Source organism: Zalophus californianus, chromosome 1 (assembly GCF_009762305.2).
Source record: "Zalophus californianus isolate mZalCal1 chromosome 1, mZalCal1.pri.v2, whole genome shotgun sequence".
Taxonomy (NCBI): domain Eukaryota; kingdom Metazoa; phylum Chordata; class Mammalia; order Carnivora; family Otariidae; genus Zalophus; species Zalophus californianus.
This window is the reverse complement of record NC_045595.1, coordinates 146,546,972-146,563,356: the sequence shown is the minus strand read 5'-3', so window position 1 is coordinate 146,563,356 and position 16,385 is coordinate 146,546,972. Positions and strand designations below refer to the sequence as shown.

The 16,385-nt window shown below is 40.1% G+C and overlaps 2 protein-coding genes across 9 annotated transcripts in view; one reads left to right on the top strand and one right to left on the bottom strand.

Annotated features, from left to right (window-relative positions):
- The window catches only part of IQCG (IQ motif containing G), a 41,982-nt gene extending 34,460 nt beyond the window's left edge, over positions 1-7,522 (top strand). The window contains exons 9-11 of one of the 2 annotated variants that reach the window (XM_027582033.2): positions 4,364-4,495; positions 5,236-5,337; positions 7,047-7,522. In XM_027582033.2, coding sequence (XP_027437834.2) covers positions 4,364-4,495; positions 5,236-5,337; positions 7,047-7,184 — 372 coding nt within the window. In that variant the 3' untranslated portion in view covers positions 7,185-7,522. The remainder of the gene's footprint in view (positions 1-4,363; positions 4,496-5,235; positions 5,338-7,046) is intronic. The other variant, XM_027582035.2, reaches the window with a different exon arrangement.
- A 1,330-nt stretch (positions 7,523-8,852) lies between these two features.
- The window catches only part of LRCH3 (leucine rich repeats and calponin homology domain containing 3), a 115,557-nt gene continuing 108,024 nt past the window's right edge, over positions 8,853-16,385 (bottom strand). For 5 of the 7 annotated variants that reach the window (XM_027584680.2, XM_027584682.2, XM_027584681.2 and 2 more), the window contains one exon: positions 11,800-14,688. In XM_027584680.2, the coding sequence (XP_027440481.1) occupies positions 14,488-14,688 (201 nt within the window). In that variant the 3' untranslated portion in view covers positions 11,800-14,487. The other 2 variants (XM_027584683.2, XM_027584685.2) reach the window with 1 other exon arrangement.

Genomic DNA, 16,385 nt, shown 5'->3' with positions numbered 1-16,385 from the left:
GGGCAAACTGGGAACGGTGGGCTCTTTGGTAAGCAAGAATCCTGTTGTGTCAACAAAACTTGTTGGTGAATAAGTGGCATCAGTGTCCCACACACATGCCACTGTCAGCCGTGTGCCCCAGGAACAAAAGAGGAAGGACACTGGAACCAAGGAGGGAAGCTCTCCTCTCACGTCCCTCCCAGCACCCTCGACTGACAAAGCTTATCATTGTGCCACAAGGGCAAAAGAGAACTAATTAGAGCAAGCATCCAGGTTGACCAAGCTGCCGGCATAGGAGGCATGTAGGGTTGAGAGGCGATCAGTTGATACAGGCACAAATGGGGATTGTATGAGGTTTACTCTGTAGGTTTATGGGAGATAAACTTTTATCAGGTTAAGTAAGTTTCCTTTTGGTCTTGCTGAGGTTTTTTTTTTTTTCCTTTTTAATCTGGAATGAGTATTCATGTTTTATGAGATGGATTTTTTCCATCGAGATGATATGGGCTTTTTCTTTCTTAATATGCTAATAAAGTAAAATATATTAATAGATTTATTGCTGTTGAATCATCTTTAAATTCTTGGGATAAACCCTACTTGTTCATAATATATTATTCTTTTACCAGACTGCTAGATTGATTCGTAGATTTTTATTTTGCATTTATATATTCCATAAACAAGATTAACCTATAGATTTATTTTTTGGTGTTCTCTGTGTTGCTATCAGGTATGCTAGCTTAGCAGCTTGACTTGGGAAGCTTTCCACCTTTTTATGCTCTGAAACCTAAAAATACCAATAGAACAAATAGATTATTATCTGTTCCTTGAAACTTTGCTAAAATTTAGTCATAGACAATCTTGTCTGGGTACCATTTTCAAGGGGAGATGGTCAGCTACCTTTTCAATTTTTTAAATGATTATTGATGTCTTCATCCAAAGAATCTCTTTTTGAGTCATTTTTGGTAATTTCTTCCTAGAAAGAACCCATTTCATCTAAAACATTCATTTCAAATTTATTAGTATAAAGGTGTGCTCCATAGTCTCACAATTTAAAACTTTCCTTTATTTCTGTAGTTATCTTTTTCATCTTTTATTTTTAAAAAATTTGTGTCTTCTCTCCCTTTATCTTGCTAAGATTTGTCAAAGTTTTGGCCATTTTATTGGTCTTCGCAGATACCATCTTTTGGCTTTATTGAGCAAATGTTTGTTTTATTTTTTCCTTTTCATTGGTTTTTGCTTTAGTTTTGAGTAATTAGTTGATAATCTTTTGTCTAGTTTTTTAAATGTTTTATTCACTTATTTTAAAATTTTATTATTTTCTATTATATGCATGTAACCCAACATATTTTTTGAGTACTATTTGGCTGCAGTATATAGGTTTTGATACATAATGTTTATGTTGTCATTCTTTTTTTTTTTAAGATTTTTATTTGTTTGTTGGGAGAGAGAGCATGAGAGAAAGCACAAGTGAGCACAAGTGGGGACAAGGGCAGTGGATGAGGGAGAAGCAGACTCCCCGTTGAGCAGGGAGCCCGTTGTGGGGCTTGATCCCAGGACACCGGGCTCATGACCTGAGCCGAAGGCAGATGCTTAACCCGCTGAGCCACCCACGTGCCCCTATGTTGTCACTCCTTTCTTTTCTTTTTTTTTTTAAAAAATATTTTATTTATGAGAGAGAGACAGTGAGAGAGGGAACACAAGCAGGGGGAGTGGGAGAGGAAGCAGACTCCCTGGCTGAGCAGGGAGCCTGACATGGGGCTCAATCCCAGGACCCTGGGATCATGACCTGAGCCAAAGGCAGCTGCTTAACGACTGAGCCACCCAGGCACCCCTGTTGTCATTCCTTTCAAATAATTTCTAATTTATTTATTTCTCCCAACATTTTATTTTGAGTGTTTCCAAACATACACAGAGTTGGAAGAATTCTAGAGTGAACACCTATATCATCTACTGGTAGATTCTACCACTAAGATTTTTTTATTCTTGCTTCATCACATTTCTATACATCCTTCCTCCATTAATCCATCTTACCTTTTTCACGCCTTTAAATAAATTATAGGCATTATAATTTGTAGTTTATAATTTATTATTTCCTTAATCTACAAGTTATTTGTGTATTTTTTTAAGATTTTATTTATTTGAGAGAGAGAACACGAGAGAGAGCAGAGAGCACAAGTAGGCAGAGTGGCAGGCAGAGGGTGAAGGAGAAGCAGGCTCCCCACTGAGCAGGCAGCCTGATGTGGGGCTGGATTCCAGGACCCTGAGATCAAAGGCAGATGCTTAGCCGATTGAGCCACCCAGGCGTCCCATATTGTTCGATTTCTTGCTCTCTAGTGCAAAGTCATTATTTGCATACCACTTTCATAGTTTTGTAATATCAGCATACCGCCTGTGTTATTACTATTTTGTACATAATTACTCACCTAAACAACAAAATTAAGATTTTTATATTATTACTATAAAAGAAAAACCAGTATCATTTGCCATAAGTAGAGATTAATATAAATAGAAGTTCAATAAATACCAAATGATGTTATTGCATTTCAGCCAGTTCTTCTTGCCTGCCTGGAGACTATCTCTTTTTGTTAAAAAAAAAAGAAGAAAAATGTTAACAAGAGTTAGAAAGATGTTAAAGACATGATTGCACCAAACTGATCTATTTAACTTGATCAGAATGATTAATTGAATCATGTTTTTAAAAAATTCCATGTCAATGTACCACCTAAAGACTCCTCTTTTTTTAAAATTTCATTTATTTATTTATTTAATTAGTTAGTTATAATGAAAATAAGCACCATTTATTGAAAGCCTTTTAGTGCTAGGCACCATATACATTATATTTATTCCTCATAATAATCCTAGGATGTAGGTAATATTAATCCCATTTTACAAAAGAAGAAACAAAGCCTCAGAGGTATTAATTAACATGTCCAATATATACAGCTAGAAAATGGGAGATTTAAGATTTGAACCGGGCTCTGATAGGCTCTAAAGCTTGTGTTGTTTTCATTGCGTTATGCTGCTTTTTTTTCTTATATTCCACTTGTTTTATTTTTTAAAATTTAAATTCAATTAATTAACATATAATGTATTACTAGTTTCAGAGTTAGAGGCTAAAAACTCCTCTTGATATCTCATTCTTGAGGTACATGATCTAGGAGTTTGGAAGTTACGGCATTATGTTCTTGGAGTGGTAACCCTTGACATTTTAACATATGTATTTATACTTTGTTCTTCCTCCTAAGTCTAGAGTTAGTCAATACTTTTATCTTCTTGTCTTTATTAAGGCAGAGTTTTAACTCTTCCTGTCCTACATCCCATGCTGAAATCATTCGTTACATATTTCTGTTTAATAAGTGAGGGAACTGAGGCTTAAAGAATTTAAGTTAACTTATTTGAGTCCCAGAGTTGGGAGCGAAACCTCGGCATTCTGCCTTCAGAGCCTATCTGGGCTCTTTCCAGGAGACTATACTGCCTAATTTGGGATTTTAGTTCCAGATTATGATTTATTTTGAAAAAGTATATTTTGTAGCTTAAATATAATTTGTTTCTCACATGTACTATCTCTTCCTAAAATGAAATTTTAGATTTCATTGCTAAAATACCCTCTTAACTCTTCTCTAAAGACCAGGTATAGTCTTTCTTTCTCTCACATTTGAATCCTAGGTTAGCGAAGTAGAGAATCTTAGACTCACATTTATTATTTTTTAGGATTTTGAAGACATTGTACCCTTCTCAACTGCTATTTACTGTTATTTTTTAAAAAAGATTTTATTGTCTATTTTTAAATTTATTTGAGAGAGAGAGCATGAGCAAGGGGAGCAGAAGGCAGAGGCAGAGGGAGAAGCTGATTCCCTGCTGAGTGCGGAGCCTGACGCGGGGCTCGATCCCAGGACCCTGGGATCATGACCTGAGCTGAAGGCAGATGCCTGGCCGACTGAGCCACTCAGGTGCCCCTGGTATTTACTCTTATTAATCACAGATTTATCTGTGCCATTCCTTATCCTTCAAAATTTTCTACCTACCCTTTATTCCTTTCCGATTTCCCTTATCCAGACACCTGGAAGGCCCTCTTCCCTCTGTTTTTAAATTGAGTAATAATATTAAGTATACACATATTAAGCATATAGTTTGAACGTTTGCATATATACACTCCTGTAACCACCACCCACACAGAGATATAGAACACATTTGCAACATCCCAGAAGTCTCCCTCCTGTCCCTTCCTGATCAAATAAAGCAACCCATCCCCTAGAGGTAGCCACGAGTCTGACTTTTATCACTCTAGAGAAGTTTTGCTTTTTCTCGAACCTTGTATAAATGATTCATACAGTATATAAAGCTTTGTGTCTGGTGGAACCCATGTTTTAATGTTCTTTCCGAGCAGAAACTTGAGGAAAAGCTAGAGTTCTGGATGGAGAAATTTGATAAGGACACAGAAATGAAACAGAATGAACTAAATGCTCTCAAAGCTGCTAAGGCCAGTGACTTAGCACACCTTCAAGAACTCGCGAAGACGGTAAGGAAGCAGTCTTGATAGTGGAAGGCTGAGCGCCTGAGGAATGGATGGTAGCTGAGCTATGGCAGCTGGGTAACGCCATTTCTGGTGACAAAGCGGAGGTGTGCCTGTAAACCCCTGAGCGCCTTCTTCGTGATAATGATGATGATGATGATGATGACGATGACCTCCATGACGGGGACAGTAATAGCCGCAGCTGACACACCGCCATGGTGCTCGCTCTGTTCCAGGCGCTTTGCTAGTGTTCCACACAAGGAACTTACTTCACCCTCACAACAACCTCTTGAGATAGATACTGTTATTATTTCTACTTTATGGTCTCTGAAGATAATCTGTAAATTATGATTTTTAAAAAGCTTCTGATTATGGTTTCATCATTGAATAACTGTAAAATTTCCCAAATTTCTCTTTTAAAAGATGGCTCCTATTTGTATATGTACTTTCTATGAGTTTAAAAAAAATTACATTACTTTGAGGTCATTAAACACACATCAAGTTACTAGTTCATTTTTATGCGAGATTTTATAGGAAATTTGAATGATCTAAACTGAAAAATTTTTTATACAGTTAATATATGAATATTTACAACATAGGAATCCACTTAGTGGTTTTCTTTTCTTTGATTTATCTTTAGGTTTGGCATACTTTATTTTCAAATTTTATATTAAATGTGCAGGGCTGGCTGGGCCACACCTTGCCAAGCCTGTCTTATAACCTAGGATTCATGTTTACTTTTATAGATAAGGGAGTATGAACAGGTCATCATTGAAGATCGTTTAGAAAGGGAGAAGACCAGGAAGAAGATAGAACAGGATGACTTGGAATTAAAGAGCATCCTAAAGGTAGAAAGCCAGAGTTGGCATCTTTTGTTTTTCTTTTTTTAAGATTTTATTTTTATTTGAGAGAGCGAGAGTGAGAGAGCGAGAGCACGAGAAGGGGGAGGGTCAAAGGGAGAAGCGGACTCCCCACTGAGCAGGGAGCCCGATGTGGGACCCGATCCTGGGAGTCCAGGATCATGACCTGGGCCAAAGACAGTCACTCAACTGAATGAGCCACCCGGGCGCCCCAGAGTTGGCATCTTAGGGGCACCTTCAATTCAGTAGCTGGCCTAACACTGACGAACGCCAAGTCTCTCTCATTTATTACGAAGCATTGAACAGGAGATCTCTAAGGAAGGATGGCCTTTTGTTATTACTGGAATTTGCCTGCAGTCCTTGGTGCAGGGAAATAGTTCACATAGCAAGGGACATGTCCCCACCTCTCAATCCAGGGGAAAGTGGTGGTTAGCAGGGGAAGCAGGACCTAGAACTTGCTCCCAAAGGTCAAATTTAAGAATATTATTTATAATCAGAACAGCTCTTGGAGGAGCTTTTTTTTTTTTTTAAGTAACTCTGCCCCCAACGTGGGGCTTGAACTCATGACCCCAAGTTCAAGGTCACATGTTCTACCGACTGAGCCAGCCAGGCGCCCCTGGAGAAGCTTCTCAAAATCCTATTTATATGTTAGCCCAGGCTATCTGCTAGGTTCTGATAAGAGCTGTTTTCACAAAAAGGTGGAGGGAATAAGTAGTCTAAAAAAATTTTTTTTAAATTTTATATGAACTCATGTATATTAGTCATGTTGAAACTGGCAGGTCAGATTCTGGGAAATATTTTCAAGCAAAAATAACATCAGCTGGACCAGGACTGTTGTTTAGAGGATTGCCTTTCTCTCTGAAAGAGGAGTGTCTGCTGAGATCCTAGTGTGCAAACAGAAGTTGTTGATATATATGTCATGGGGTAGATTAAGAGAGCTTTAAAGTACATTTAGAACCAGGTATCCAAACCTAAACATGAGCTTTCTATTAGGAGAGAGGCAGATGTATAGTTAGCAAGAATTTTTATCGAGCCTCTTTGGTGTTTTTTATTTGGCAGGATTCCTTGATTTAGAGCAAAAATGTTAAGGACTAGCTGAAAACTTGTTTTCACTAATGGATTTGCTCCCAGTCTTTAGGGCTTAGTCTGATTTTAAAGTAGCCCAGACTGTATTCAGAACAGTTGTGTTTAATAACTAAGATATTTAAGCAGCTATCGAAATCCTTTCTGAAAGAGGAGTACTGATCCTTTTATCAATCATTAAAGCCATGAAATGCACCAGGAAGCCTACTGAAGTCACTGAAATTATCTGCACATTTTTGACCAAATGCTGGCCTAGCTAACTAACATCCCTTTTGGATCAAATGGTTTGGATGTGGGGAACTTGGATGTTCCTAAAGAGAAGCAGTACATGGGAGCCAGGTTTCTAGGTGTAAAGGAAAGAATGGCCTAATCAGATTCCTTTTCTTTACGTCTACTCCTTGAGAACTTTACTCTGGAGTCCGTGGCTTCAGTTCTGGATCCCGCAAACAGGGGAGCGTTGCTGGAGGGAGAGCGGGCATGGCTGCTTCCGTGTTTCAGACACACACCATTCTTCAGACAGAAGTTACTTTATGACGAGACAACTCCCTTATGCGAAAAGGATGCAGCTTGGCAGGCCTACCCTGAATTGTACTCACCCCGCCTTTCTCTTCCAGCTCCAGGCCTGGTGGCGAGGCATTAGGGTACGGAGGGAAATCGGTGGGTTCAGACTGCCGAGGAAGGACAAAGATGATGGCCAGGATTCTAAAGGTAAAGGCAAAGACAAGGACAAGCGGAAAGGCAAGAACAAGTGACGGAGTTCTCGTCTTTTGCCCTGGTCTTCTGGAGATGGCGAGGAGGACTTGAAGGCAGGAAGAACATTTTAGCAGCCCAGGTAACTTGTATCTACAGGTTGTTTCTTATTTGGACATTCCCAGGTGCTGCCTGGTTCTTTCCCTTTGCCTGTTGTATTAGTTTTCAAACCCTGAATTAGGAGTATACCATCGACTTAGGGCTGCTTCGTATTTTGAAAAACTTTTGCTGGGAAGAAGTATTGCTAGGAGCCTTGTAAAGATTTCTCTTGCTTTTTCTGACCAGAAAGAAGTTCATGGGCTTATTAGTTATTGTGATGTATTAAAACTTCAGTAATTTCTGTAATGTCTCGGATTCTGTCATTTGTCTACAGTGAAAAAACTCTTGAGCAAAAGTCAAGTGTTCATTCGGAATTAGAAAATAATGTTTATAAAGTGTCTAGCATAATATAGACACAGTATAAGGTCCAAAGGTTGGTTCCTTCCTGTCTTTTAGGTTTATTATCACTTTGGTGTTTTTGCTGGGGTGGTGGGGGCATGGAATACGTATCTTATTATAAGTTGCTTCAGCTCCTTTTCTGGGAAATAGGTAGGGATATAAATTATAAATTTAAAAAATAAATAATGAGTCCCGGGATTGAGTCCCGCATCGGGCTCCCTGCTCAGCAGGGAGTCTGCTTCTCCCTCTGACCCTCCTCCCCCCTCTCATGCTCTATCTCATCCTCTCTCTCAAATAAATAAAAGCTTTAAATAAATAAATAAACAAACAAATAAATAATGAATTAGAATAAACAGAACTGTTAGGATGTACAACCCAGTAAGGTGGGGACACAGGCCTGCTGGAAGACTAGCTGCAGAGATTTCTGATCAGTGAGACACCGGGGTCTATGCCTACTTTGCTTCCTCAACAATTCTCCCCTTGCAGGATATTATGACTGAAAGAGTAAAGATAATCCAAGCAGAGTGTCTCGGGATGCTAAAGCTTTCCCTATTGCACAGTTGGTAATCTCTAAAACTTTTTTTAAAAGATTTTATTTATTTCTTTGAGAGAGACAGAATGAGAGAGAGAGAGAACACATGAGAGGGGGCAGGGTCAGAGGGAGAAGCAGACTCCCTGCCGAGCAGGGAGCCCAATGCGGGACTCGATCCCGGGACTCCAGGATCATGACTTGAGCCGAAGGCAGTCGCTCAACCGACTGAGCCACCCGGGCGCCCTGCACAGTTGGTAATTTCTGAGAGAAAAGTGTCCAATATGTATTTCACAAATTAAGCCTTATATGTAATTCCAAATACAGGGCAATACTGTTATCTATACTTCTTTACAAAAGTAAAAAAAAAATAGGGGCACCTGGTGGCTCAGTCGGTTAAGCGGCTGCCTTCGGCTCAGGTCATCATCCTGGGGTCCTGGGATCAAGCCCCACGTCTGGCTCCCTGCTCAGTGGAGAGCCTGCTTCTCCCTCTCCCTCTGCCTGCCACTCTGCCTACTTGTGCTCTCTATCTGTCAAATAAATAAATAAAATCTTAAAAAAAAAAAGTAAAATAAATAAATAAATAAATAAATAAAATTGATCTCAAGGGCCTGTTATGAGGAACCAGTTTCTACTGATGTTCCCTCAGGGAACTGAGTAAGTAACCTTTCATTTTTGCCAAGGAAACCATGCTTTAGGTATGAACATTTTCAAGTCAGCCTTTATTTCATGCGATTGAAGTGTTGGCTTTTATTTTCATGTCAACAAGTAAGGTGGCATACAGGCAATTTAAAATAACATACATGATATTGACATATTTATACTTAGAACTTATGCATTATATTTACAGACATACAAATATAGGACAATGTTTTACAAAATCTTTTACTAATTACACGTTTACAACATTTTCAGAAATAAAATGAAATCTGCTGTAAACCATCTCACTGCAATAAGTATATAAAAAAGTTTCTAAATATCCATGTTTTCCTTCATTTCTATAACCATTTTAAGCACTTAGTTGTTAAAACTTTGTCCTACTCATCAGCATAGTCACATGTCATTAGTCACTGCTGAGCTGTAGCAAGTAAGAGAAATCACAGACTCCTTAGTTAGCTATGAGGCTGTATTTTAAAAAGCTATTAAAGAGAGTGACCTCCTAATAAGCCCCCTATTCTGTTCTAGCCAAACAACAGCCCCTCCAGCCAGAAGCTGTTTCCAGAGAACCTGCTGACTTATGGTCTCCACAGCTGCCAGGGGCCCCTGCTGGGTGGGCACTTAGCCGCCTCTTTGTTCATACTTCCGCACTGGGCCGGCCACTGCTTCAGTAGGAAGCTCATAAGTGGTCAGCCAGATCCACTACAGCACCTTTATCTTACACTGGAGTCTAGCAGGGCTCAATGTTAAATTTTCTTTCCAGTTTATTAAAAAAAAAAAAAGGTACATACAGAACACTGAATACAAAAATTTTCTAGCAAAAGCATTCACGAAATGTTTTTGCATCTTGACTTAGAAAAGAAATTCAACACATTTGATATTTTTCTTTCACTATCAACCAAAACTGTACACAATTTTTTTCTAGTAATTCAAATATAAATTTGCATTAGTTTGATAAAAATGCATTAATAAGGTTGCACGTTATGTATAAGATGTGAAATAAGTGGAAATTTCCACTTATTCCTATGGGATAAATAGTTGCAAATCTTCCAAATGTTGCATTATGTATGTCTTCTGGGATTACTCCTTGCATAATAGGTGACAAACAGTCCTGTTCTTTGCTGAGTTTCATTTCAAATGGCTTCTATTATTCGGAAATTGTACTGAGGTTTAATGTTGACTAGAAGGAGAAATACCTATAGTTTAAAAATGCACACAGCTAAATTCTAAACAAGTCGCTTTGATTGGTGGGTCTGTTTAGAACTGTAAATATAACGGGGTCTGGCTCTAAGCAGTTAAAAAAATTTTACTTTTGTTCTGTAAGGTCAGTGGGGCTTTGATATCAGATGTTTTATGTTAATTTTAAACTTTGACAAAGTGGAATGTTCTGCTGAATCTGTTTCCCTGTGAGAACAGGGAGAAAACATTCTTTTGACCAGATACTCAACATGATTTTATCCAGTTACTTTTAGATGCTGCATTTACATGATAAAGAGAGAACATTTTGCTCAAATGCATGCATTGGTAAAGAAAGTCCAGAACAGTTCACAGCCCAAAAAATCTCAGATAACTAGCATCTTCACTTACTCTTATTTACGTGGTTTATAAAGGCAGTGAATACCAAAAGATATGCTGACAACTAAAAGGGGTTCAAAATGTTAGGGTAAGAAAGACCTTAGTGGCTTACACTTGAACAAAGGTTCCTGGCTTTGTGCTCCATGAGCCCTTGGGCCCTCTTGCTTGGCCCACAATTGAGTGAAGAAGGCACCAGCAGGAGAGTTGGACGAGCTAGCTACAGAGACAGCACGTGGTTTTTGAAGATGCCACAGGTGCTTTAAGTCAGCCATGGAAACTGGCAGTTATTTGAAAGAAATTAAGAAACTTGGCTTCTCTTTTACTCCTTCTGCTCTGTTTTCATAATCTTCCATTGGTTAGGGAGCTGGAAGTGTATCTGCCGTGAGGGGAAGGTATTTGCAGGTCCGGTATCCTGGGAGCAGCGTGGGGGGAGCTCAGTGAAAATGATGCTGAGTAGTGCCTGTTACCATCCTAAGGGTTTGGAACCTGTGTGTAGAGTGCTTGTTTATAATGTTCGGATGTCACATACGAGAACCAAGTTTTAGGTGGTGGCGGACAGAAGTCTGAGGAAGGCCTAAGACACTGGCCTTAAATATAACTTACCTCTCTCGTTGCTTTACTATGCAAAAGTCTAGGCCTTCTACATTATATTTGTTTTGCCTTGGACAGACAGTCCCAGGTAATCATAACATAGCTTTGGATTTTAAATGAGGCTGACAAATATAGTGGAGTCATTACTCTCGACATCATACAAAAAAATACCCAGCTTGGGAAAGTGGTCTCACTATGTCAGTTGAAAATGCAGATACCCAGGCCCTGCTCTAGACCTACTGGAATGAGAGTCTACATTTTAACAAATGCTCCAGGAGATTCTAATGAACAGCCAGTTTTGGAAACCAGTGGGTTCCAGAAACAGGAAACAGGTAAAGATAGTAACATGTCTCTGCTTTCAGGAAAGCTAACTATCCTTCTGAGAAGCTTTCTTCCTGGAATGGGAGACAGGCCTGCTCTCTAGGAAAGCACAGCCAGTTTAGGCTTCGGTGTCGGGTTCTCAGTAATGGCAGAATTAAGTTTCATTTGTGAAAACCAACTGTGTCTTCCTAAAACAGTCCCATGGAAACGGATATAACCTCCCCTAAAATGGAGAAATGAAGCAACATATTCCTGTTAGGAATCATGGAAACAGTCCCTCGTAAGAGCACGCAAGAGCTTTGCGCAAGCAGCCGGCTGGCAGCAGCATCCCGTCCTGCTCCGGGTTGGCCGGGCCAGCGCCCAGGTGCTGGGGGTCCTCACGCAGCAGACAAGTGGTGCTGCTGCTTGGGGGGGGCAAGCTCCAGGAGAGCCTGCACCGTCACTGCGACCTGGCTCAAACCTTTCTCTTCTAAAATGTGCAGAGGCAAACATAATTGCTCCTGAAATGGGACAACGTAACATAAAAACAAACAAAAGAGAAAACAGGATGAACATCAACGAACTGAAGAGAAAAAATAAGCACCTCTTCTCTCCCTCCTAACAGTCACCTGAGATGGGACAGGTCAGCACCTGGGGAACTGACCTCTGTTCATATGAGTTATGCAGAGATGGCATGTGACACTCACTTTATTAAAACAACTGAATGTACATACAGGTCACTTTGAAAACTGGAATAAGGACAAGTTACAGACACTTAATACATACAACAGAGGATAACAGAATACTATGGAGTCAAAGCAACACCCTTCATCCCTGATAAATAAAAGAGCAATGCAGATCAGCAAACGGAGGCAGGGAAAACAGAAATGCAGTTCCAAGTTACCAGATGGCTCAAGCCTGAAAAATCTAACACTGCAGGAGAAAGTGCTCCTGAAATTACATAACCATGGGATGTAACTGGGTTCATGCCATAAACCAGATGCACGAGGGAGGGAGGGATGCCCACCAGCTACATTATAATCCTGATTGTGAAAATCAGGGCTCTTGTACCAGGCAGGGAACACAGGAAGAAACCACTATTTCATATCCTGGTATCGAATGGATTAAATCATGCTAGAGAACGGTGATGTGAGTTTAGTCAGGAACGTCTTAATTACCATATATTTGAAAGGTGTTTATATGTTTCCTAAAGGAAGTTAAAATACTTCTATCGTGTTTGCCTCATTAATGTTTGGTTAATCCTTTCTCGAAAGAGAAAAAGGCAGAGCTTAAGAATAGCACCTATCATTGGTTTTTCTTTTAAGACTAAATATTCAGAAAAATAGACACTGCTCACAAAGGACAGAAAGTAGAGTTCTGGTTCCACTAAAAAGGAGACTACACACGTTTATTAAAGAAGAGAGCTGGACTTTTCATTGGCACTTTACTGTATTATTAGGAAGTTTTACAAAATTAGTTGCAATAAAAAATATAACATTTATTTTGAACAGTTATGGGTCCTTGTGCTTCTTACTCAAAATTTTAATACTTATCTTGATAAAACAAGGTAACCGCGATCCTTTGACCTTATAAAACTAGCAACTTTGTATAAATACTTTTGAGTACCACTGTCAGTACAGATGAACTAGTGTAAAATGAACCTGCAGGGTGTTTTGCTCTTGGGAGAGACATATTTTCTCTGACGCCAGTTCCCTGATCTCTTCTCCAGAGTGCCTTGCGCTGCGTGTGGTTTAGCCGTTCTCCCCAAGGCTCATGCTTTCCAGATGCACATTTACCTTCCAGGCAGCTTACAGGGAACGCCGTGTGCTCTGAAGAGAATGTACAACTACTCCCCCCAAACCACACGCAAGACCACATGTTTTTTATTTCCTAAAGGGACAAAACTCCACAAAACTGAATGATCTTCGACTCAAGACATCTTAAAATCAAAACAAAGGAAACCTCCCAAACTCTGGAAGGTACTCCTACTGTATAAAACTGCCTTTCAACAGTGTTCAATGTTTCGGCACAATAGGAAATACATTTTTAATGTGTTAAATAATTGTCCCATTTGATATGGAAGAAAACTAAAGCAACCAGACCCTCAGGCTGCCTTCTATAACAGGGTGTTATGTTCCCTGCAATTTCCCTTCATATTTGAATTCAGTAGATTCCTGAATGTTCAGAGATCCTATTTATGAGAACTAGAATCTGAATGCAATCATAAAGTAGTTCCAAGTATTAAGGCTAGCAGCTTAAATATTAAACATTCTGAAGAAGACAATACCCACTCACTGCCTTGGGTACAGAACAGAGACTGCTGCCTGCTACTTTACCTGCTACTACTGTTCAGATATAACCTTCTCAACAGCCTAATTCAATACCAGCTCACCTACTAAGATGGTTCAAGTATATTGGAAATTACATAAATTTCAATTTTAAATTCTAAACAGGATTCTAGAGGTGAAGCTCAGCTAATGATAACAAGCATAGTAAATCTGGACAGGTACCTACTCCTGAAAGGTCAGCTCCAGATCATCTGCTTGTTGTGGACGATTTTAAATGTACACAGTGGACTCAGAATAGCAATCTAAGGAACCTACCTGATCTTTGGACTGAACATTCTGATCAAATTAAAATTATTAAGATTAAATGGTCAGTGCTTCCAGATGTGCAGACAGTAAATGCTTAGGTGGACCTGTACCTACCAATACAGGCAGATTTCAGGATTTTAGGGCATAGCTCAATGCAGAGATCTAAGTGGCCAGGTGCCTCCCCAACCGGAAAGGGTACAACTATTTTCCTTATGAGCAGCTGTTGAAAAGGTTGGAAAATGGCCATATGGGACTTTTATTATGACATTTGGAAATAAAGGTCTAAGTCAGATTCTAAGAACAGGTCAGGATTGTATCAGAGACACCTCAGCACTTATGATAAGAGAAACAAGGCCACAGGCCAGGAGAATGGACAAAGGACCAGGAGAAAAAATGCTGGTCTTTTACTCTTTGTGAGCAATCATCAATGCTTACTAATGTGATGGGCTGTTCATCTGGACATAGGGAGGGCAGGATTTATCTACTTTACTGGTCAGCTCTCTGATGGCCAGAAAAAAAAAAAAAGAAAAAGCACATATGTAAATACTTCGTAACGGGAGACAAACCTCCTTCACCAAGCACAGGAATGAGGTGGAAAATCGCTGGAGTATGATCTTTCAGCTAGAGGGGAAAGATCCAGTAATAAAGCAGACAGAGAGTTAACATTAAAGTACAATAAAACGCCACAAAACCCAAAAGCTGGATAGACAGAGAGACAAAACTGGATTCTTCTGAACGTGCCCCAAGAGAAAGTAGTGTTTCAACAGTTCTTTTAACGCGGAGGTTTAGCTGAAGGATGTCAGAAGGGGAACAAAGATTGTCCTGTCCAAAGTGTGAGCAGGAAAGGAAAACAGAAAAACAAAGTTAGTGGATCAGAAATACAGATTTGAGTATAGAATTCAACATGATCATCTCAATCACACTCAGAGAAACACAACCTCATAGCATTTTTTACTATGGGGAATGAAAATAAAATACTGAAAAACAGAATTACTAGGACTCCTCCACGTGCTGAGCTTGATTTTACTACTAAACAGAATAAAGCTGGCTCGGTGGTGACCAGTACAGACACTCAGGGTGCGGTGAACAGAACCGGCTGCTGGCCCAGGGTTGTGGGACGCCTACAAGTGGTGAGGTCTGGGCCAGGCAACAACCTCTTCCCCGGCTCATTCCTCCCTATTAACAAAAAAAGAATGGGCCAGAAAGCAGGACCAAACCTGGGGGCGGGCTGAGGAGAGGGAAGTGCTCGGAGAAAGCCAGGGGAGTCAGGGAGGGTCACAGAATGAGGAGAGCCTATGGATCAAGGAAGCTTACAGGCCAGGTGTACTGACCAATTTGATCTTCCTCTCAAAATCAGGGCAAGCCCATCTTCGAGTCCAGGTTATTAGTATGTACGAAATGAATCTGGAGTGGTAAGGGGCCTTACAGATCACCCAGACCCTCCAGCTCACAGACGAAGAAATTAAGTAAGTAAATAAAAACACAATGGGACTGGAGAACAGGAAAATATTCTTCAACACGTAACATATAATAACTCTAGGACATAAGATGTTGGGCTCAAACAGACATTTTTATCACCCATTACAGTTTTCTGAATGTAACATACTTAATAAAAGCATGATAATAAAGAGAATACCCACATGCCCAGCCTTCTCAGAGGTTTTCAAGAGTCATCTTTTTCTTGAGTGTTTCATTCAGAACTTACCAACACTTTAAAACTTGTACTGAGAAGGGACACTGTTCACCTTTACAGTGTCTGGACAGAATTCTGACAAATACTTACAATAAGTTTTATGTTACACATTTTCAAAAGTGACCATTATTATATCCCTGATTTTCTTGACAAGTCAAAGAGAAGGGGGGGTGTTGAGCTACAGGTCGGAACACCCAGAAGTAGGGGAGCACCAAGGAAGAGGAGGAGCTCTAGGTTTCTGCTTTTCTCCTGGGGCAGAGGGACCTGAGAGGTCCACTGTGAACCTAGGAGTTGATGTATTTATTCATTTTCCCTCACTTTGTTCTAAGCCGATAACTACTTTTTTAGCAGAAGTGGGGCAGTGTACGAGGAACCTGTCTAAAAGTGGTGGTGGCGGCGGTGACGGTGGCAGAGACTTGGGTGGAAGGCAGAAGGGGACAGGAAGAGGGGGCCTCCGGGACTGCCCGCTTCCTCTGTCGGACTGCGGAGACTGAGGGAGGAAGGATGTGTTAAGAACCCCAGTCTAACCACCCTGGAAAAATACCCAGTCCTTTAAATCTGTATTTTTTTCTGTTTCCTGCCTTCACATAGCACAGCTCTGGTAGGAACAGGGACAGGCTGGCCCACAATCAATCCTGTTGACCATTGCTCGGCAAATGCTAAATCAAATAACGCATTTTAAGGCAGACTGTATTTTGCTGACTGTTGGCAGGTACATTTGGAAAGAACTTCAGTGTATGGGGGACTCTACATCTGAGACAGACGATGGCTCTCTGAAGCCCGGAGTGCAAGTACTGTAAAGCTGGTGAACAGTACTTTGAACAGG